Source organism: Anopheles coluzzii, chromosome X, assembly GCF_943734685.1.
Source record: "Anopheles coluzzii chromosome X, AcolN3, whole genome shotgun sequence".
Lineage (NCBI taxonomy): Eukaryota > Metazoa > Arthropoda > Insecta > Diptera > Culicidae > Anopheles > Anopheles coluzzii.
The window spans coordinates 21,814,114-21,838,801 of NC_064669.1; the positions used below are offsets into that span (position 1 = coordinate 21,814,114).

At 44.2% G+C, this 24,688-nt stretch overlaps 3 protein-coding genes across 3 annotated transcripts in view; all 3 read right to left on the minus strand.

Moving 5' to 3' along the window:
• Window positions 1-24,688, minus strand: part of LOC125906728 (uncharacterized) — a 363,957-nt gene that overhangs the window by 150,975 nt on the left and 188,294 nt on the right. The window lies entirely within an intron of this gene.
• Window positions 14,689-15,438, minus strand: LOC125906404 (ATP-dependent DNA helicase PIF1-like). The gene has a single exon (XM_049605004.1). The coding sequence runs from the start codon at window positions 15,436-15,438 to the stop codon at window positions 14,689-14,691; it is 750 nt and encodes a 249-aa protein (XP_049460961.1).
• Window positions 17,336-20,477, minus strand: LOC120947674 (uncharacterized). The gene is made up of 5 exons (XM_049605008.1): window positions 20,420-20,477; window positions 19,388-20,280; window positions 18,886-19,123; window positions 18,751-18,843; window positions 17,336-18,681 (listed from the first exon to the last, which is right to left on the minus strand). The coding sequence occupies exons 1-5, from the start codon at window positions 20,475-20,477 to the stop codon at window positions 17,336-17,338; spliced, it is 2,628 nt and encodes an 875-aa protein (XP_049460965.1).

A 24,688-nucleotide genomic window follows, 5' to 3' on the forward strand; every position in this document is an offset into this window, starting at 1 on the left:
GCGAACGTAACCCGCGTGTGGAGTGTGTGCATGGCGCGCCGTATGCTCGTAGTGCAGTGCGTTTTCTGGATGGGTCGCATGTCCTTCCTGTTTCCGGAGTCTAGGCTGCACCGCGTAGTCCGGTTGTGCCGCGTAATCCAATTGTGTCACTCGTCCGTACGGTGCAACGTACTTCGATTGTGTCGCGTATCCTTGTTGCTGTACGGGTGCCTCATACGTCGCATGGCCATGTTGTGTTGAGGAGTGCTTTAGTGTGCGTGTGTTACTCTCGTAGAGGTCATGGCCCTTCGCGAATTGGCCCACCACAGGGCTACATTTTTGGCGGGTAGCTGTAGAATTTTCCATATCGCGGCACAATGGGCAGTTTAGAACAAATTGCGGGATAAAATTATTTTTGCAGAAATTGTTAGTTTTTATCGTTTGTAGTAAAGTATTATGAAAGTAAATAACATTTTATTTGTAGTTCGCATCCATACCACCAGGTGGCGCTACATAAAATAGTGTTTTAAGGGATCTTTGCTTAGTTTTATCAATTTTGTGTGTTTTTCTTGTATTATTTGTTGCTAATAGTATAAATCATTTTAAAATATACTGTTATGTTCGATAATGAAGATTAAATGAATAATAATAATAATAATAAAACATAATAATTTTGAATAAGATATTTTTTTCTCCTTTGTATAGGACAATTGTGGCTAATTCTCGTCACTTTTACTTACAGGTAGTACAATTATTAAAAATTTACATACACAACTTAGGTGGATGCTATTACAAGCTCCTGACGTCTAGTTCACATTTCTAAAGACATGAATAAAGGTATTTAAATATTTAGATAGAGCAGGTACATTGAAATAAAGTAGTTTCCAAATTCGTAATGAAAAGCAGCACATATTGTTTGTCTTTGAATATTCATCCAATACTTTTCCAAGTCCTGTACTGCCTTCAGAAGGGGTAATAAAATTAAAAATCCGATGTTCTTGGTTTTGCAATTATCCAAAAAATCAGAATTCAACGATAGCTACAAACTAAGTATTTACTTCATTTGTAAAGTTAAACCCTGTCTTTGTTTTAGTGCGTGTAGCTACTGATATTGAACTGGTTAACGAATCAGAGGAATACAGCTCATTATAGAAAATGTCCTTCTGGATGCATTTTCTTTCTTGCAAAATATTCTTTGTAGCATCTCCCCTCTATCCTTATATTTAGTTTGTCATGAGTTTTGGGAGTTTCTAATCCCAAAACGCCAATAGATGCTACTGCATTCATAACGTTTTCCTGTTATGCGTATAATTTAAGAATTATTTTCCTTATATCCTTCTATAATCTACAGTAGGACCAAAAGGTATTTGGTTCTGATTTGCTTCAATATATTTAATGATAAAGTTAGGTTAGAATAGAAATTTACATATTAGATAAGTACATGAGCTGAAACTAAGATACACAGCTTCGTAATTGAAATGAAAGTTGATCAAAAGCACGTAGAATATATTTTTGTAGAATACGTTATGTAGAATACGAATGTGCGAAAACGTTTCCCGTCCCGGTCCCCGGATTGTTACCTGAGGAATCCCGCGAGATTGTGCTAGCTGGAAGTTCATCATTTGCGTGGAGTAGCTCGTGGTGTTGTACGCTACAGCCGTTAACGCCACACGGTGCTGCTCTGCATCTGCCTCCATGATAACCAAGACACTTCCTGCACATTCTTCGTTCGTTTACGAAGGCTCTTCTTGCAGCCACAGTGGTGTTGAGGAATTTCGCGCACTGGTCTAAAGATCCGCAGCTCTTACCACATACTGCACAAGCTGTCGTCGGCAATTGTATTTGACTCATCGGGTCCAAAACACCATCACTTTCCTCTTGTAGAACCGTCGCGTTGCAGTAGGTAGGGTGAACTCGGCCTGTACCGTACGGTCGCTGTTGGTCGGGTCTCGCTGGCTGGAACCGCTGGGGGTGATTACGACGGGGCTGAAGCTGCTGCTGGTACCGATGTTGGTTTAGTGATGTTTCCGGCTGTCGCCGCGCTACGTTTTGCACTTCCGGAGATGGCGTCATATCGATGACATCACATAGATCACTGGCTAACTCACTAATCCAAGTTCTGATTTGCTTCAATATATTTAATGATAAAGTTAGGTTAGAATAGAAATTTACATATTAGATAAGTACATGAGCTGAAACTAAGATACACAGCTTCGTAATTGAAATGAAAGTTGATCAAAAGCACGTAGAATATATTTTTGTAGAATACACGAAATACGCTACACTAGGCACCTATGGAGCCGCCTAGTTACGCATGTGTCTGTTTTTAGAAAAAGTTGATGTGAAAAAACTTCAATAAAATTCGCGTTCGCAAACTTTCGCAGAATATTTCTTCACAGATTGATAGTATATATATTACACTATGATGTGACATATATGAGACAACGCCACTCTACGCCACTTTTATAATGGCATCAAGTCAAAAATTTAAATGATGAAAATTTTCAGGAGGTTTCTTCAGCTATTATCGTATATTTTTGCATAAAATTAACTTAGCTCAAAATTTTTCATGTGTTTATAAAGCTGACTAAATATCCTTTATAAAATGTCTAAACTTATCAAAATCGGTTCATATTTGAAAAAGTTACAAAGGTTCAAAATTTTCCAAAAAAGTGAAGATTTTCTGCGTTTTTTTAACAAATCTCGACTTTGAGAGGTCTTTTCTAGAGAACCAGAACAGATAAAGAGCTCATATTTGGTATTTTTCTTAGTTTAACCCTTAGTATTAAAACCTATTATATGGAATTGCGCTATTACAGAGTTAATTTTTTGAATTTCATCCCAGCAAATGCCCATTGTGCGCGGATCCACTCTTCAAACTCGGCCTCCCACCGGACGGCAGGTACACTGTTTCCTAGAGGTTGTTCGACGGGCCTTTCGCCACCTAGATCGTCTTCAATGTCGAGCAATCGCATCTCGTGTTCGAGAATAAGGCGTCTCCTACGCAGTTCTTCACATGACGTCGTGGCGCGCCCGACGCGTTCGATATCACCTTCTGATGCGGCGCGCACGACGCGTCGTCTGTCCCCTTCTATCGCAGCGTCTTCGACGCGATTCATGGCCCCTTCTGACGCTGACCACGTCTCTTCATTATCTCGTATCGTGCTCTCCGTGCCGTACCCTTTCAACTCACCCGCCTTACTCCGCACCAGTGTATGAGGGGTCTTACTTCCTACTTCGAGAATGCGCCTCTGGGTGTTCTCTTCCGACGGGATGAGCTCGTGCTGATGCATTTTTGCCGCCTTACTTTCAACACACTCATAGGAGGTAGTGGCTCCTGCGTTGGTTACTTCCGACGGAAATGCAGCCGCGCGCAATGGTCTCGGGGTGGACGCTCCGCTGAGGCCACTGGGAACGTTCTCGCGCTCCATCTGCTGATACGCCCCTGGGGTAGCTGGTTCCCCCCTCGGCATACAACGCGCTGACTGCTGCTCCTTTGCACTCTTCACTTAACCGGGCACGGACACTTTTTAATCGAACGCGCGATTTACTTGTTTTCGATCTGCGAAACGAAATACGATACGTTTAATCGTTAGACAATTTAATTCAGACCAAATTTTTTTGGAATGTAGGAAAATGAAACCAACGCGGAATAATTTCTTGCCGAAACGATTTATTTTAGTTTGCCAAAAAAAATTGTCTAGATTCCGCGAGTTGTTTGAAAAGGGCGCAAATCTTATGCTGCGCTCTTTTTATAGCTTTTCCCTCGTCATTTCGTGTCCTAATCGGCTTGCGCTTCGTGTCCGTTAACCCTCCTGGTTTAATACAGGTCGTTCAGTACCTGCGCTATGTGACAACAACTGTGTAACTTGGACTCGTCTTTTGAAGTGGTTTTGGAAAAGTAAGCAACAGGGTGCAACTTATTGTCATCCTGTTTCTGAAGGAGAATAGCGCCAAAACCAAAGGAACTTGCGTAACAGTGTAATTCAGTTTCCCGTTTTGGAAGAATATGGAAAGGACAGGAGAATGCATAAGTTTGTCACGTAAGGTTCCAAAAGAACACAATTTGAATCGAAGTTAAATACTTCGTCCTTCTGAAGAAGTTTTGTCATAGGTTTAGCGATGCAAGAGAAAGATGGAACAAACCGTCGGAAGTATGAAAACAGACCAAGACAACGTCTGAGTTGCTTTAAATTAGTGGGCATAGGGTAATTAGTAAGTGCTTTAATATGCCTATCAATAGGCTGAATTTCTTCATGGACAAATTTGCACTTGTGAAGACGAAGTTCCAAATTATGCTGCTTAATCTTTTCTAATACGGACTGAAAGGTACTGAAGTGAGAGCTAAGATCGGTAGAAGCGATGATGATGTCATCGAGGTACACTACTATTCTGCCATCATCAATGAATTCCCTTATGATAGAATTAATAAAACGTTGGAATTCGGAAGGGGCGTTACGAAGACCGAAGGGCATTTTCAGATATTCAAATTGACCATCTGGGGTCACAAAAGAAGTGTAAGGGATAGACTCCTCACTCATTGGGACTTGATGGAATCCGCTTTTCAAATCCAGCAAACTGAAGAATTTTTTCCACACAGATGCTCCAAACAAGTTTCGATAAGGGGTAGGGGGTAATTGTCCCGAACTGTAATTTTGTTGAGGGGCCGGTAATCCACACACATACAAACCTCGCCGCTCTTTTTCCTAACGAGGACAAGCGCAGACGCATAAGGATAAATACTGGGCCGGATGATGTTTTCTGCCAACAGTTTAGCAACAACTTGCTTAACCTGCTGTCTTTCACCATAAGAGAGTCTTCGCGGCTTAGGAAATATTGGTGTATCATGAGTCAGATTGATTTTTATAGGGTGTTTGAGCGGTATAACATCTGAAGTATAGTTGAGGTATGAATTTTCAACAATAGAATTGACTATTGAACGTTGTTCCAAAGATAGTGTTTTTCCCAAATCCAATTCATTATCGGCTTCAGCCACATCGAGCGCACAAATACTCCTAATAGCATCGTCTAATTTTTCTGGAAGAATCATGTCTACTTCTTTAAGTTCCGTCGACAGAGGTTTAGTAATACGTGAAGTTGTAAGATATGAATACGTAAGAAAAATATTAAGTGAGTTCAGTAAATCGCGACCGATAATGACTGGCCACGCAATTCCAGGTAATATAATAAAAGAGTGTCGAACGGAATGATTCTCATATCGGATAGTACAATCGATTTTTCCTCGAGAGTAAAGTGGTCCCTTAATCATAGTGCAGTATTCGGTAACGGAAAGAGGTCCTAGCATCTTAACTGGTACTATCGTGTCGCTAATGAAGCTCGCAGGACTTCCTGTGTCGAGAGGGGAACGCACGCAGGGAAGGGTGGTACGCTTAGCAGAAGGGTGGAAAAATGTCAAACTCACCTCTTGATTTGTGGCGAGAGCTTCGTCCGACCTAGTATTGCCCTCGACAGTGGCGTTGGCCCGACGTTCAGGGCAGTTACGGTAGACGTGTCCAGTCTGGAAACAACGAAAACATCCGCAGGGTGGGCGCTTCGGCCGCGGGCACGCGTTCTGAAGATGTCCGAATCGGGAGCAGTTGAAGCAGCGGATGGATTCCTGCGATGGGCGGGGCCGTACCATACGGCTGTTCGTTGTGGCCCGGGCATCAGCGGAAGGGGCTGGGTGGTGCAAAGATGACGGCAAGATTCGAAAAGTTTCAATTTTTTCCGGAAGTCGTCCATCGTAAGTGGCATGAAATGCAGACTCGACGTAATTGGCGGGCTTCCCAAGCCGTCGATGACGATCGGGATCAGTTCTGAATCAGTGATACTGGCTTGGCTTGCGATGCGCCTCATGTCACACAAATAATGCAGGGCGGATTCCTGGTGTCTCAATCGACGGTTACGGAGTTGGCAATAAACAGACTCGGGCGTAGCAACGACATGAAGATTGTCGATCAACTCTTTCTTCAACTCATCATAAGTGGTGACAACAAGTTCTTTTGCGACGTTAGCGGCTGTGCCGGTGAGAAGCCGAAGAGTGAAGAAAAATTTATCTGCATCGCGCACTCGGTAAAGTGCGAAGAGACGCTCCAAGTCGCGGAACCAACGGATGACATTGGGGTTCTTATCGGCGTCGAGTGGCTCGATGGAAGCTTCAAAGTCCTTTACGCAAAGGGTGGCTGGCTGCTGTGTTTCAAGTTGGTGTAGTATTTTTCAGTAGTCAGTAGTATTTTTCATCGAAGCGGCAGCTTTCGCAACATTTTCATGATGCGCAAAATCGACGTCGCCATTGTAATGTGGAAGGCACAAAATGGCGGCATCTTGGTGGTTTGCACAAGCGGGAGCCGGTGTCGTCGCTGAGGTGGTGGGCGGCGCCGCACGGGGGGAACGAGCGACCGGTTGGATTTTTGTTGGTAATCACACTTGAAATGGTTAGAACTATTTATTACAAATAAAATGCTAAATTTTATGCTCCCCAACACCAGAACTTTAATTTCAATTAATTCCACTTCCGATCTAGCCAAGCACCGACACCAGAATCTCCTTCATCTTTTTACCGCCATCGCTCCTTCGATCGTCAACCTTGTCCTCTCTCCATTCTCACGATGATTTTTCGCTCACCTCCTCCCGTTAAACATTGCGAGGGTTGCGTGTGGTATCATCTGCTCGAGATCTTATATTATATGAATTAATCTTTGATTTTTGCTCATAAATTATATTTTTTTCGGTGGTATTCATGAAAAAGATCACTAGTTCTAATTTTGTAGATATTTGCAAAATAAAATGTCAAAATTCAGGTGTTTAGTATGCTACAAATCGCACTGTTATATCTGCTCTCAACTCGGCTACAAACTTTCGATTTCGCTCCCTGAGAGACAACACAGCCATTTGATTTACACCACCCGCTTCACGACCGCCTTTACTATTGGGGGTATTGGAAAGACAAACGATCGAAGCTAAGGTGCTTGTGGTATGTACCGCATTACTTACCAATTCAGCTAGCGAACGCAAGTGGAAACAACATTTTGAACTGAATTCATTCAAAAGAGGATTCTGGAATTGTTTGTTACGGTGCGATAGACTCCTTGTTCCATGAGCTTGTTTGCCACTGAAGCTCCTGGTTTCTCATTGGATGCTGCTCTCAACAACGTGCCCTTCGAAGCTGTCGATGTTGATGTGCGTGACTTAAACATCTCCTGAGCTTCTGTGCAGGTCAAACCAACCAACAACCCTGGACCTGATGGGATTCCAACCGCAGTTCTTGCCAAATGCAGCGAAGTTTTGGCCAGACCTCTGGCTCGTATCTTCACGTAGCGTATGTTTCCTTCTTCTTCTTCTTCTTTGGCTCTACAACCGATGTCGGTCAAGGCCTGCCTGTACCTGTAGGCCGCCTTGTGGGCTTGGCTTTCAGTGACTAATTGATTCCCCCCCATAGCAGGATAGTCAGTCCTTCGTATGGCGGCGCGGTCTATTTGGGGATTGAACCCTGTTGGCGAAGCTTTCTCGTTTTAGATTTTCTACCCCTTTAGTGGAATGGTTCGAATCTTACCTCACCAATCGTCGATATCGCGTCAAAGTTGAATGCATGACATCTAGGGTATTCGTGAGTTATTCAGTCGTGCCACAGGGTAGTAACCTTGGACCCTTGCTGTTTTCTCAACCTGTTGCTCAACCCTTGCTGTTGTTCAAATTCCTTTTCTTTCCTGTTTCGTCCTGTCTTGCGCTTGACGCTCTTTCGCCCTTTCAAGCAAATTACTTGATCAATTAATATTTTCTTGCAAGTGTAATTCAATTTTATGTTTTGAATAGTATTATTTGCAGTTCCTATCAATATTAATCCTTCTAATTCAACTGATATACTAGTTTATCTCCTACTTTTTTATTGAATAATTTTTTTTATTACTTTTTATTATTATTATTATTATTATTATTATTATTATTATTATTATTATTATTATTATTATTATTATTATTATTATTATTTCGCTGTCCTATCTCAATCCCTACAGTTACTACTGTAGAAAGGGAATCTTAATGTTAAATGTATGCGGATGATCTTAGACTTTTTCTTCCTTTGAAGTGTTTTGCTGATTGTCTTGTCCCGCATCAATCGACTCTTTTTCTAACTGGCTATTGAATTGGACAGAGTAGCTTACACCATCTGACGTGTGAGCAAGTGGTAGACAGCGGTGTCTATTCAAAACGACTATTGTTATAAACAAGTGGACAGTTGTTTATTGGACTGGTAAACCCTGTATTCAAGCAATATGCAGTAGAAACCATAAATTTCAATAAAACTAAACATTAATATTGTTAATTATACAACAACCACAAGAAACCGTGCCGAATCCGACCGTTGTGCAATCGAAGGCGAAAATTGTGTTATTGAAATGTGTGCGTTCGGCCAGCTCGCTCAGTTTGATCTGCTCGCAGCGCTGTGCTGATGTTGGTGTCTCGCTTGCACTGCTGCACCGAAAGTTCCTCTGTGTGCTCTCATTCTTGCTACCACACGAAATCGTCAGTACAGCTCAAGGATCGGCAGCGAGCGGCCGCACGTGCGTCAGCTTAAGTCCTGGACGATTGGTGTTATGATTTTGTAAAGTGTTCAAGTGTTCAAGTGTTGTGCGAATTGAAATGAAGCTGCGCGAATGATTCGTAATGCATGTTATGTACATCGCGCAGCTTCATTTCGTACCTTTTTTATGTTTACTAGCTTAAGATGGCCCGGTTACAGGACTACGCACGGAAACTCCAGGCTGCACAGAAACAACTGGTGCATGCCACCTCGTTCCTCGTGGAAATTGAAAGCCTCATGGCATTCCAAGGAAAGATTGCTGGAGAGCCTGGAAATGTGGAGTGTTCAGTCAAAGTCAGGTGCGCATGGAACGAGGTGCATGAAGTAAAGCTCCACCTTCCAGCATGGAAGTTCAATTGATTGTCCCGTCGGTTACGTGATCGTTTTGGTTGCAGGCGCTGCATGAAACGAAAATGCAGTAAGGATAGCCAAGGAAGATGTACACATGTATTGTTTGTATTTTGCTGCCGTCTTGTTCTAGGTTCTGGTAGATGTATTGTTAATGAATAGCCGGTTCAAACTGAAAGAATGGAATGGAAAATGAAACGAAAAATTAAATGTACACATTATCGCAAGAAGAAATTTCAATGCAAGTTATGGAAAATAAGTAACTGTTTTTTTTACCGTGACGAAAACCTTCTTAAGACACCGATGCCTGCGTAGTGTGGAATTCATCATCCGCAACCACTCGAATCATGTGGTACGATCGATACCTTACCCACTTAAACCCTCCTCGAGCTGACTGGATCCAGGCCTGCATCGTCCTTGCAGTTAGTGCATGAAACGCTTTTTGGGAGCATGTAGAAAAAAGAAAAACCGAAAGAAACCATGTATTGGATGTGAGATAGTACAATTAATGTTAGGATATGTGGATTACCCTTTGCGCACCGTGTGATGGTTTGAGTCCGCGTGTGCTCCAAAATGCAACAATCGTCATTGCAGTGCGTGCATGATATAATAGTTGCAAGCATTCAATGAAGATCATGTAAAAGAGAGGAGAATAAAATAAAAAAGCATTTAGTAGAGTGTTAAGTTGGTACCATTACTGGTATGTATTGTGCTTTTACCTTTGCGCATCGTGTGATGGTTTGAGTCCGCAAGTGCTCAAAATGCAATAATCGTCATTGCAGTGCGTGCATGAAATAATAGTTGAGAACGTTCAATAGAGATCATGTAAAAGAGAGGAGACAATAATAAAAAAGCATTTAGTAGAGTGTTAAGTTGGTACTATTATTGGTATGTATTGTGCGTTTACCTTTGCACACCGTGTGTTGGTTTGTGTCCACGAGTGCTCAAAACGGCAAGATTGGTGCATGGAAATAAATAGTAAAAAAAAAAGAATTAAACACAGAAATGGTCAGATTAAATTAATGATAATACTGTGAAAATAAACTCCCATAACCAGGAAGCGCAAGATTCCAAAGGCAGCTTCCGCAACACGATACAGTATGCTACGTAAATCACACAATAAGTAGCCAGTTTGATGAAAAATTATTTGCAATCAATTGCAGAATTTCAAGAAAACGCCGGAACACAGAAACACAGGAACACAGGAACACAGGAACACACGTACCACGCAGGAACAACAAATTGAACCACAAAACGTACACGAAACGTACGTTACGAAAATAATTTCCTTGCACTAAATCTACACTGCCCTGCGTACTAAACTACACTACACTACACTTTTCTAAACTACACTACACTATACTTCACCATGCGCACCTAAAGAAATTAACCTAATACTCAAACTAAACTAAAAACACTGGAAATCCACTTAAAAAAGTGTAAATCGCACTAGAAACGCGGGTACGAATCCTATAAGGAAAATAGTTGCACAAAACTGAAAACGTCCTAGCTGGTTAATAATATACTTGCACTTGCAAATAGTAAGGACCGAAAAGTAATCTTATCAGAGGCCAACCTAAAAATTATATGATAGCAAAGATCGCAATGAAAATTAAAAACTCTTTCACGTGTAATCGAAAATATAGTTAAGAAATCTCACATTCCACTCATAAATCACTCGAAAATTCAGTAATTACTTCCTTTTACTACGCCTATAGGATTTTTTTCTGATAGCGCATGGTATTTATGTAAACAATTGCTATTTGTCAGTTTGCCCATGATGCTATGATAACATTTTGCTATTTGTCAGTTTGCCAGGAGTGGCTGCAACTTCCACTGAATGTATGTAAGGCCGCAAATACACGACGCGCGTTTCCGCGCCCGCGAAAACGCGTATAACAATCCAGCCATAGAAATGAAATGTCATTCGAACGCGCTACCGCGGAAACGTAGAGATGCTCAGCTGGATATCTCTGCGGAACTGTTATACGCGTTTGAACGCGCCCGCGGAAACGCGCGTCGTGTATTTGCGGCCTAAGATTCCAATATATGATTGCACAGTACCGCACTGTGTTTGAAATATTCCACTCACTGTTTAAGTTTCCAAAATTACCTGAGTAATTGAACATTTCCATTTTGTGATGATTACATTGATTCAGAATGATTGAATAGTAATAAGTAACATGATGAAAAAAATAACTAAATAAAAAATTAAAACAATTACTAAATGAAGTAAAATGAAATAAATAAATAACTTAGGTGAAAAAGCTAATGATTGATTTAAAAAACACTGAGGGAGTTGAAAGTCGTCGCAAAAATTAAATCACAAACGAACTCACTGATGAGATACACAACTCATAGGGTAAATGTACCAATAGTGGTGCAATTTGTAGAGGTACCGATGTGTTTTAATAAATGTGATGTGTGTTTTTTTTATCTTCGCAATCACAACCATTTTTACCATGAAACACATCACATTTACGAAAAAAATACATATTTTTGTGATTGCTTCGTTGTACCTATAATGGTGGTATGGTTCCTATAGTCGTCGTATTGTGTTCCTATAGTGGTGGTAAACAAGGATGCCTCAAAACAGTGTATAATATCAATATAACTTAGTTTTGAAGCTGTTTTCGTGTGAATAGCAACGATTAATGCCATAATATTGGTTTCTTGCGTAATTTGATCATAAAAAAGTATGAATTTGATTGATGAAACTATTCATTAAAGTACTGCATCACACCTGTCATCAACCAACACCCGGAAGAGTGTGCTTGATTTGAAGTCAATTTTTCATTCAGGCAGATAAGCGAATTTTGGCCTGTTTTTGGTAAATTACCTACATAAAACTCATTTCTGTTGCTTATTTTAGTGAAAACAGTACGACATGTCAAAAATTTCCTCGGAAAAATCTAAAATTACCTGTATTTATTGATTTTATAACTATAACCACTATAGGAACATGCCTGTTTTGTGTACCTATAATGGCACTATGTTAAAAAACACTTAATAATGCATAAATATGGTCAAAATGCCAATAATTTTAGTAAAACAATAACATTCCATAACAGTCATGTTGAAAAACTAGTAATTGCGTGGGTATGTGATCATTTAGAACGTTAACAGAAATATGAGTTTCGTTATGAAATCCTAAGGATTTTGCAAAAATGTTGACACATTTCACAAAATAATGGATTTTTCGGTCACTAAATAACGGAATGGCCCCATTTAACTTTTAAAACCTTTGTAAAAGGCTAAAGAACATTTCACACTAACGTAAATAACGTAATTACTTGTAATTTGCCGTATGAACCGCATTTTAGAGCAATAGCACCACTATTGGTACTACCACCACTATAGGTACATTTACCCTAAATGTTTTAAATCGATTGGAATGATTTAAATCGCAGAAGAGATAAAAACTATTCACAGAGATTTTTAAGAATTCACTCTATGCCTACATTTAATTCCTTCAAGTGTGTTGTTATTCCCATCTCCAGTTCCATTATATGAATCGAAACCAAGATCCAAAGAATGCAGGTTTCGTAATAGAAGGGGTTCGACAGCTCTGGCAATAACAAAGAAAAATAAATTGACAGATAGGTGTAAGACGCGTTTACACAATAATGTGTTGTTAAATGCGTATAATTGTTTTGCATGTTTGGAGCAAGTGATGACGTAAATAGTATTTGGAGTGATATTTTGTGAAGAAAATCATAGTTTTGGCTAATTGTAGTAAATTAAGTGCATCTGAACTGTGTGTAGAGTGTTCATAACATTCGAATTATTGGTTTCAAATAAGTGATCGATTGTGTGCGCTGGTGGATTACATAAATTGGTGACGGTGAAGCGAGGTGGCAGGATAATGGAATATCCCGGGCAAAGACGAACAACGTCGCGGTCGTAGCGTACGTAGCGCGGTCGCCGGAACATCTCCTTAATGGTAAGTGGAAAGTTATATGTATTGATGGTTAGCGAAAGTGCAGTGAATGTACGCGGAAAAAGCCAGAACAAAAAATAAATGAAAGCAACATTTTTGAAACCGTTTGTTATCTGTTTATTGATATTTACTTACCTTTACTGTTGGATTTGTGCTTAATTACATTTTGTGCTGATATAGATACGCTCGACTTCATGTCAGATGGAGAGTGGGACACGGATGACTTTCTGGTAGCTTCGTCTTCTTCTAAAAGAATTACAACAGATAGTGATGATGCAGATACGTTTCATTTGCCGTCAGACGATGAGTGGGACTCATATGACATACCGTATGCTGGTATTCAAAGCACTGGATCCAGAACACATGAACAGGAGCAAAAATCATCCAACGGCAACTATCAGATCGAGCAGATCGGTTATGCATATCTAGTAGGCGCAGAAATAATCTGGTACTTGCTTTCAGTTGCAGCACTTGCGGAGCAGCAAAGTGTGACTCCAGAGCGAATCCGCAGCCATGACAACGAAGGTACCTATTGTGAGTGAATGAAAGTCGTATTATTAAAATTAATTATTTAATCTTATTTCAGACACAGACAGCAATGATAGCCACATTCCTTGTGGGCAGCAGATCGAACCGGAAGAAGACAGCCATCGTACAACGGGTAATGGAATAGGATCAGATTGAAATAGTTGTTTTAAAACAATATTAAACAGTAAATTTACTTCCAGAAGACGAAAATCATGAACAAAGCAGACAGCAGGGCAGACAGAGCGAGCCCGATCATTGGTTAAACGATGGCTGTAAGTATGGATGGATGGATGGATGGAGGGATGGACAGAGCAGCTCTTATCTTGTTCACTGAGTTTTTTTTTTACTTACAGCATTTGTTGACGGCTCTGAGGACAGTAACAGCAGTAACTCGAACAGGCAACACCGCTAAGGGCATTGGTTTGGCAGTAGTAAGTAGTGACCTGCGTGTAAAATTAGTAGAGATGAGTGAGAGATGAAATAATAAACTAATTGGTTTGTGTGTTTTGCTATACTTTACCTACAGCGGATGGCGATCGTAGCTACTGGGCATTCAAGTACAGCGAAACACGGGTAGTGCATCGGGAATGGTACAGCTGCTGTAAGTAATAAAACCTGCGAGTTAGATGCTTGGTAGCATGATGCGACATGCATGGTACAGTAAGAAGAGTCGTATTGTTCATGCGTTTGTTTCACTTACAGATTGTAGGAGCAGCAGCAACGACAGCAGCACCAGCACCAGTAACAGCACTTGCGGCAATAACAGCAACGCTACCATAGAACGCACCAACATGCACGGCGAACTGGATCGTAAGTGGTTCAGAGAAGTCTGTAATATTTATGAATAGAAAAACACAGCATACCAGCTGTTTGAAAGAAAAACTTACAATTATTAAACATCTATCCTTACAGGTGGCAGAATGTTACTACCTGATCACGGGCCAACTAACGCAAGGCAAGCCGAAGATCTTGATCATGCCACTCGCGAACGGAACTGTGGTTCGAGGTAACATCGATGAATGAACTAAAACAGAATACAAACGATGGAATACTTTTACACCATTTCGGTTTCTCTCTACAGTCGTCAGGAACGGGCGCTTCAGTTTCGGTCGTGTCCTTATCCACATCGGTAGAACGGGCAAAAAGGTGTGCAAATAAGCATCTCTACCAAGACGTAAATAGTAAAAAGTGAGTTAAAAGGTAATGAACGAACATCTTCGTATTGATTGATGGATTAGAGAAAAAACAAAATATTTATGTAATGTCTAATTTTCTGTTTTCAGTACTTACGTCACACTCTGGTTCAGTAGAAGAATCACCTGTCAACGACCTCTTGGTAGACAATGTTGCTTGTGGAGACACCTTCCTCGTCAGCGCGTTTCGGGTTCGTTATCAGCACAGCAATGTTCGCTCGTGATGTCACCCGCGAGAGTGCAACGTATAGCTGGCCATGGGCGAAAACATCTTGCGGCAGATATAGGCCCAAATGGTGAAGCGATTGCCCTTGCGACTTGTTGATGGTCATCGCAAAGCACACTTGCACCGGAAACTGTTTACGGCGGATCTGGAACGGGTGACCCTTATCGTTGCTGTCATAGAAGATCCGTGGAAGCAGGACGTCTTCGCCTCTCCGCGTGCCTGTCAGAATTTTAGCGTGTAAACAGTTTCGCTTTAGGTCTACAATTTGCAAACGCGTACCGTTACACAATCCCATGTCGGAATTAAGATTGCGCAATAAAAGTACTGGTGCAAATCGTTTCAGCCGCAAGCGATGCACTGGGATGCCGCTGACATTGAGTGTGTTCAAGTATTCGGAAGGAAGTTGCAGATGCTCGTGTTCCTCCGGGTTGACCAATGTATCGACCGAACGGTACTCCTGTTCCGGTCCAGGAATTCGGTCTAGGACCAGGTTGTTCACGCTGGCAACATCCACGTTAAGCGGCGACAGAATAGCCCGATCCGAAAAGAATGACGGATGTTGGAAGTGCCGTTGCATGTCCGGGTAGATTTTGTCGATCAGGGTGTTAAGGTCGTTTGTCGGATTCGCAGTATGGGGCACAAGCATATCGTGCGGTATTTTTGCCAACGATGGATCCAGTCCTGCAAACGTATCGTGCCGTCCTTCACCGATACGAAGCAGAAGGTTGGCAAAATCTCGCAACTCACTGGTTCGCGTTTGGTGCCGTGCGTACCGGCATGTTATCGCCCAATTGTAGCGACCTAAACAGGGGCCATAATGTGCTCTTCTTGATGCACTCGTTGATGATTTGTGCATCCGTGCCCTTCGGTACGATAGGTAAAATTTGACGAAAGTCACCGGACAGCAGCACGACCTTACCGCCGAAAGGAAGCTGCACACCCGTTATCCGATCCGACCCAGGGTCCGATCGACTGCTTCGAGAGCAACCGACTGCTCATCGACGCCTCATCCCAAACGATCAGTGCTGTTTGTCGAAGCATTTCGGCCCGTTTCGACTGAACCGAAATGCTATAGTTGGAATGATTGTTTAAGTCCAGCGGCAACTTAAACGTGGAGTGTACTGTTTTCCCTCCTGTAAGCAACAGTGCTGCTATGCCGCTTGCTGCAGTTGCGAGCGCAATTCCTCCGCAGCGACGGACGTGTGCCAGTATCTTTTCTACCAAAAAAGATTTACCCGTTCCACCAGGGCCATCCAGGAAGAATAACCGTTGGTCACCAGCGTTCGCTTGGCTTGCCGCCGTCGCTAATTGACGATCGATAGCCGCCGTGACCGTTTCGTACACCATGCGTTGTTCGTGGTTGAGCTGATGTACGGTGGCAAGGGTAGCATCGAGATCCGTGATCAGATACGATCGTTCAGCGATAATGAACTCGTTCACATCATCATCGTCCATGATGTGTGCCTGAACGTGTTCATACTCCGAAAGCTGAGGCATTCCTGGGAAACTGGTCAAATCCTTCGATGGCGTCGTACCGCGCAGGTAGCGATCGATGTCACTCAGCGCCCGGAAGTGTTCAACATCACGTAGCAGCTTATTCAGGTCGGATTCCTCCGTCGTGTACCGGTCGCGATTGCGGTGGTGAAAATCTTCACTCATTTCACTCGCATAGCTTTCCCACAGGGTGCGCGGGTTTTGTGGCATCCCAGACGAAAGGATGAGTGCGAAGAAATGGCGCAACTGGGCGGGCATACGATAAGTGGCCGCTTCTTCTAGAGCACGATCCCACTCGGAATCATCCTGAAGCAGCCCTTCGTTGATGGCAGCCTGCTGAAACGTTTCGCACACCGAACCGTTAACAGTACGCAGATCCTCGTACGATGTTGGACCCTTGCGGTAGCAAAGAAGCAACCGCAAGCAGTAGCGTTCCATAAGCTGCATGCTACAGGACACCATTCGGCCGATCACTGTCTTGTGCCCGGTACGTATGCGACGGATCCAGTGCTTTGTTCCCGGTTCCTGCAACGGTAGTCGCTGGTTCGCAGTTGGTTTCGCGTACCGGTAGTACGTCGGGACATCGTGGTACAGCAGCGCTCTGGCAAAGTTGTCATGTGCCGCCAGCTGGAAGAATCGTGTCAACATGGTATGGTTACCACGGTTTAACACGCACGAAACGGTTTCGTTTGCCCGGAAAAACACGTTCTGTTGATTTTCCAGATGGATAGGCAGTGTAACAACGGTGTGCGTTTTTGCTTGCAACTCAAAGCGCATTATTCGCCAGCAGCTGTCCGTCGGTGAAAGGTAGCGTGCATCGATATGCTGCTGAATTTCATCGTTGCCTACCGCCAGGGTAACGCTCAGACGGTCGTGCCCCTTGTACACGTATTTGTACAAATATTTCACGCTGCTGACCGAAGTACACACCTCAACGTTGATGTGCAATTGTACTTATGCGTGAACCATGGGTTGTAGGGCACGACGTACCGGTTGTCCAGCTCGATTCCTTTCACCGTCACACTGCGCCCATTGTTACGACGACGGTACTATGGATAGCCATTATCCATGCTGCGCGTCTGTTCGCAGAATGACTTTGGGAACCCTTTTTCGCATGTACCATCCTTCATGCAAGGTGCGGCAGGATTGGCAGCCCCACACGGTCCATGCATCATACAGCTCTGTACCGTCTCAAACAGTTGCGACGACGTTGCAGGATTAGGAAGTTCAGCAGACACGAACTTGTCGTAGTCTGCCGGGGTCTGCGGTTTGTCTTCCTCGGCGAGAATCACGAGTATGTGTGCATGGGGAAGGCCTCGTTTTTGGAACTCGATCACGTGAATGCGAGCTACCTCAATCCCGAGAGCTCCCATGGTTAGGTCATTCAGTATGGCTTTCAGCTTTAACCGAAAGACACGTACGATAACATCGGGTCGATCTGGGGCCTGCTGACGTGGAAGTAGGCACTGTGTGATTTCCGGCCACTTCGGATTGCACGTGACGGTGATAAACAGGTCCGGTTTACCCAAAGCTCGAACAATAGCCATTGCATCTTGATATTGCGCTCGCATATATCGATTGCTGCCGACAAATGATGGTCCGAGAATAACACGCGTGCCCGTACGCGACAGGTTCGAGGGCGGATCGATGATGGAACGACGGGGTGCAACAGGTGGTTCTTGCACTACAGGGATTTCCACAGCCACATTAGGCAAATAATCGGGATGAAGATCCGCGATGGTACCTTCAGCGCCGGCAAGATCCATAAAGCCCGTGTACGCCTCAGTGCGAAGTTGTGCCTGGTGCTCTCGCAAATATTTCAACCGCTGCATCTCGATCTTACAGTACTGGTCTACACAGTACTGCTGAAACAATCGTCCGGCACGATGCATAAGCGTTTGAGCGTTTTCCCGCCAGGCTATGCGATATGCGGCATATTCGCGTGGCGTTATTTGATTTGCTGAACGGTCTGCTCCATCCAACTCAAGATTAGGATCCTCAGCAGCATCATCATTTTCATCTATGTGCGCCGCTCCGTTGCTCGAACTTGTTGGTCTGCTTGGTTGTTGCTGCTGTCTGGTTCGGCGCTGTACCTTTGGCATACCGTAAGTCCAACCGGTTTCACCCCGCGGAAACAGAATCGGGTATTGGAGTGCATCTGCCAACTGGTTGGTATCAAACACAGGCTGCAAGTATCCTGTGGCACGATGCTGCAGCACAATATCGCGTGTATGTTCCGTGGCTCCGGTAGTATCATCGCACACGAACACGCCACCAACTTCATCTGCAGTCGGTGCATTGTAACGCCGTTGATCGATGCCTGGTATACGCGAGTGGATGCAAAGCCGCAGATCATCTCGAACAGACATCCGTTCGTACGCATGCTTAAACATCTCTGCAATCGGATTGTGAGTCGAAAAAACACGTTGCAAAATGGCCAATATTTCACGATTCAGCTCACTACCATATGCTTTGGCCCGAGCGTTCAGCATTTCGTCGTACTGACCCTCCGAGCTTGAATCATAAAAGTACAGCTGTGCGTAGCATGGTGGACGTCCTGGAAGCACAGCGAGCGAACCGATTCGATGGCAAAGCGCACCTTGTATGCGATAGTTGTAAATTCCACCGTGACCGACTCGTAGATCCTGGCGTACTGGGTCATTTCCTCGTATTGAGGCACCGATAGAGGTGAAGGCAAACGCATTATTGTATCGCCGGATGTTGAGCAGAAATTGCGGCACGTCAAATAGTTGGCGCAACTCTGCTGGCGGTTCAGGAAACGGTGGAAGCACAACTTGTCCACTGTTGCAGCACACAGAGGGCGGCTCTCCAGGCCACTTGAGAGCGGAACAGAAATTGCAAGGCACGCGTGGTGCAAGCGTATGAAGCGAGGGACAACTGTACGACTCATGGTTCCCATGTGCTACTCTCAGATGGCCGGTCATACGACGCCGGGCTATGAATTGTCGCTGCTGATCTGCTTCATGGTCGCGAAGATGGCGCACGTATGTTTGTAGCTGCTGATGTATTGGCACTCGGATAGCAACTGCTGCAGTTGGGTCTACCAATGCTGGTGTTGGTGCTGGTGCTGGTGCTGGTACTGGTGCTGATGCTGGTGCTGGGGCGCGGTTGACCACAGTTGCGACATTCGGAGTTTGCACCATGCGCTTCCTGGCATTGTACAGTGCCTGTCGCTTTCTGGCGAGCCTTGCCTTCTTCTCGGGTGGTGTTTCATCCGGTGGGGTAGAGTACCGTCCAGCGATTTCATTGAGCAAATCATCGTCAATATTCCTTCGTAGTTGTTGTTGTTGCAAGATTGCTGGAGCTCCTGATAAGGATGTCCCGGCCGAAGTAGACGGTACAGCCTGTTGGTCGTCCTGTACAGCTGCCAGCGTAGGAGCTGCTCCCGCGAGGTGCTTCCTGGCATTGTACAGTGCCTGTCGCTTTCTGGCGAGCCTTGCCTTCTTCTCGGGTGGTGTTTCATCCGGTGGGGTGGAGTACCGTCCAGCGATTTCATTCAGCAAATCATCGTCAATATTCCTTCGTAGTTGTTGTTGTTGCAAGATTGCTGGAGCTCCTGATAAGGATGTCCCGGCCGAAGTAGACGGTACAGCCTGTTGGTCGTCCTGTACAGCTGCCACCGTAGGAGCTGCTCCCGCGAGGCGCTTCTTGGCCCTGTACAGCGCTTGTCGCTTCCTGCCGAGCCTTGCCTTCTGCTCGGATGGTGTTTCATCCGGTGGGGTGGAGTATCGTCCAGCGATTTCATTGAGCAATTCGTCGTCCGTATTTCTTCGTTGTTGTTGTTGCAGGATTGCAGAAGCTGCTGATAAGGATGACCCGGGCAAGTTGAAGGTACAGCCTGTTGGTCGTCCTGTACAGCTGCCAGCGTAGGAGCTGCACCCGGGAGGCGCTTCTTGGCCCTGTACAACGCCTGTCGCTTCCTTTGGAGCCTTGCTTTCTTTTCGTTCGGAGTTTCTTCCGGTGGAGTGAGATTCTGTGAGACGATATCACTTACGGAGGGCTGCATGGTTTGTGGATAGGGTTCTGTAACTGGGGCTGTTGAAAATTGTAAAACAAAAAAAAAAGAATTTAAGATAAGTGCTGTGAATAAAAGAAAGTAGGAAATATTATACCTGACATGATGTCAATCATAGGGCAACCGTTACCCACACTTTCCTCATTATGCTCCATATCGTAGCAAAAACAGAATTGCAAGAAAACGCCGGAACACAGAAACACAGGAACACAGGAACACAGGAACACAGGAACACACGTACCACGCAGGAACAACAAATTGAACCACAAAACGTACACGAAACGTACGTTACGAAAATAATCTCCTTACACAAAATCTACACTGCCCTGCGTACTAAACTACACTACACTACACTACACTTTTCTAAACTACGAAATTCGTTGCTTAACGAAATGAAATTAAAAAAAAAAACATGCGCGAGCATTGAGAGAGCGCACCGTATATTTTATATGGGAGTGAGAGAGTACCGTGGTACCCGGTCCCTCTCCCTTTTTTAAGCCTAGGAAATCTTCCATCGGCTTAACTCTAGGTTTTTACGCACACCATGATAAAAATTACCCACTCTTTGTCCGTAGGGTATTCAAAACGACTATTGTTATAAACAAGTGGACAGTTGTTTATTATGCTGGTAAACCCTGTATTCCTGGCGGAAGGCGGTTGTATTAGTATAAGCCACGGTGTGTATTTATGCTCAGTATTGGCCTATATTGTGCTTCTACTGGGACTTGGGCAAAAGCATCAGAAAGGTCTATTGTTGTAAAAATATTGCTCGTGTGCTTGAAGTGCCTGATTTAAACCTGTCGAATAATCACCGCATATACGTATCTTTCCGTTGGATTTCCGCACAATCACAACAGGTGCAGCCCAGTCTGAATAGTGAATAGGGGTAATCACACCGTTTTGCTCAAGTCTATCAAATTCTTTTTCGACTACTTTTCTTATAGCATAGGCCACTGGCCTTTTGGTTCGAAAAACAGGGGTAACATCTTCTTGAAGCTTTAATTGCACCTGAACTTTTTTACATATTCCTGCTCCATTGAAAACTTCTGGAAACTGCCTTTTAGACTTATCATCGTCATCTTTGTTGATGTTTTCTTATATTTAGCATAAACGTCTTACGCGGACATGCCGGGCTATACAGGATTTCAAGACTTTATTCAATACCACGTAGCCGGATAGGTAGTCTTAACTACGGGGAGACGGTCCATTCCGGGCTTGAACCCATTACGGGCGTGTTATTGAGTCGTTCGAGTTAACGACTGTACCACGGGACCGCCCCTCTTTGGGGTTTTTGGATTGATGCCTGATGGACCTCCTCCTTTTTGCAAACGATGCTGACTACCATTTTGAAAACGTTGCTGACTACCATTTTGAAATCGTTGCTGATTGCAATTTGCTTTTGGCAAAAAAATCGAGTTTGCTGACGGCCATATTCTTATGCCGGCTACTTTCCTATTTGCACTATCTTCAATCATTGCGCTATCTGCGTGCAAATTAATTATGCTTTGACATTCGGTAGATAATTGTTCCAGGGAAATTTCTGCGTGTTTTCAATCGTATTTAAAAACCGCGTTCGGTACTCTAAATCGTTTTCATTCTTGAGACCACGCACGAATACTAATACCTATAGCTGATTTTCCGTCATTGCTTTCAATTCAAAATTTTCACACGCACAGTTAACCCTACACGCATACGACATGAAGTCTTCCTATTGAGATTTCACTATTTTCAGACACTTGTAACGCTTGCTTCAGTTTGGTCACTGTTTCCGCAAACGAAAAATCTCCGTAATGCTTGGGTAGCACAAAGTTCATGTAACGCTCGCGTTGATTTGTACTTAGCTTTTTTAGAAGCACCCAAACCTTAGCTGCATCCTCTATGTGCAAAGCATCTTTCTCAAAAAGCTTCTCATAACGTGCGTAGCACGCGGTAAACGTTCTGTTTTTTTCGGGTTCATATTTATACTCACTGATTTGTCACGCAATGAAATCCAGCGTTGTTTCTACTGGTGATTCACTGCTTGGGCCGGGTGTGGAGCGCTGCATAAGCGTGGTTAGCAACTCCTGCTGATGAGCCATCTGCTGCTGCATAAGATGCATCATCTGCATCATGGTTGCATTTGTGTCGCTTGTGCCGGCCGTGAGTATTTAGCGGACTTTTAACAAACATGTATTACAAAGATGTATTACCGAAGAGGACGTGCTCTCTCTCTCTCTCTCTCTCTCTCTCTCTCTCTCTCTCTCTCTCTCTCTGTTAGTTAGTAGAGTTGAAGATTGTATTACGAGACCGGCTCGAATCGCTGTCGAACACCTTCTTCAATTTGGTCGCTGTCGAACACCATTTGTGTGGGGCATGCGTTCGGCATTCTCATGACATGCCCCAGCCATTTTGTCCTGCCAGCCTTCGCCACAGTCAAGATGCTCGGTTCGCCGTACAGCCGCAAGCTCGTGGTTCATCCTTCTCCTCCACGCTTCATTCTCGATCACACCGTCAAAGATGGTCCGGAGGATGCGTCGCTCGAACACGCCCAGAGCGTTTGCATCCTCCGTTCGGATGGTCCAGGATTCGTGTCCGTAGAGGAAAACCGGGCGAATCAATGTGCGATATATCTCACATTTCGTGCGGGTTCGAAGTCTTCTGGATCTCAGCTGTCGGTGAAGCCCATAATATGCACGATTCCCCTGCACAATGCGTCTTCGGATTTCGCCGCTGATGTCGTTGTCCGAAGTAACGACCGTCCCGAGGTCCACCACAAATCTTGCTGAATTTGTTGGTTTCTGCTTCGACCACATGGATCGTGGTACTCAAGTTGATGCAGTATATATCGACTTCAGGGCTGCGTTCGATAGTATCTCTCATGATATTCTACTATCGAAGCTAAAAAAACTCGGTTTCCTGGACTGGCACATCACCTGGCTGCGTTCATATTTAACTGGTCGTTCGTACTACATAAGCATAGGATCTCATCGCTCTCACTCCTTCACCAGCTCCTCCGGAGTGCCTCAAGGGAGTAACTTGGGACCGCTACTCTTCCTCATCTATATAAATGACCTATCTTTTGTTTTACCGCCAGGCCAACACCTAATGTACGCCGACGACGTAAAAATATTCGCTCCAGTTAGAAACAACAGTGACTGTGTACGCCTTCAAATGATCCTTGAGAATCTCGACAGCTGGTGCAGCAGAAACGCGCTCCAAGTGTGTGCTGATAAATGCCAGTGTATATCATTCAGCAGAGCCCGTTACCCTATCTCGTTTACATACACTATGCTCAACATGGCTTTGGTTCGCACGACATGTATCCGTGATCTGGAGGTGCTACTCGACCAGAAGATGTCATTTTGCCCTCACATTGATAGCGTTGTTGCGAAGGGAAATCAGCTACTCGGTCTAATTACGCGAACCTGTAGCGAGTTTACCGATCCCATGTGCGTCAAGTCGATCTTCTGTGCCATCGTAAGGTCGTGCCTGGAGTACTGCTGCCCGATCTGGTGCCCGCTTGGCGTTGGTGACATCAATCGCCTCGAAGCCATTCAACGGAGACTCACCAGGTACGCGGTTTGACTCCTTCCATGGCAATCCCACCACGCTCGGCCCTCCTACCATCAGCGGTGTCTGCTTCTCGGACTTGAACCACTCTGCTCTCGACACAAAAACGCCCAATGCCTTTTTATATTCCGGCTCCTTAACGGAGAGATCGATTCCCCGGCATTCCTAGCCAGCATCAATTTGTTCGCTCCCTGTCGGATTCTTAGATCTAATTTCCATCTCCGTGTACCGCGTACCCGCAACAACCATAGCCAGGGACACCCTATTATACGTATGTCCCTCGAGTTCAATAAAGTGTTAGATTTGTTCGATTTTAGTATGTCTACTTCCACGTTCAAAGAGAAATTGCGTCTACGTCACATTTAATCTTTGCTTATAACTAGAGGTTTATTTATATGCTCCTTAATTTGAATTATAAGGTTGCCGATTAGAGACGATGGTCCGTCGGTTATATATACATGAAATAAATAAATGAGATAACAAAACTCCTTTACCACCTCGAGACTGTCGCCGTCAACGAATACATTGCTTCCCAGATGTTCTGAGTCACCGGCAAGCAGGTACTTCGTCTTCGTCGCATTGATTTTCAATCCAATTCTTGCTGCTTCGCGTTTGAGTCGGATGTACGCCTCACACACCTTCGCTGTTGTCCCACCGATGATGTCGAAGTCATTTGCGAAGCCAAGAAATTGGAGAGATCGGTAGAGGATCGTGCCACGGATGTCGTTGTCTAGCCCCGCGCCTCGAATGACACCTTCCAGGGCGATTTTGAAGAGCAGACAGGAGAGTACGTCACCTTGCCTGAGACCCCTGTGAG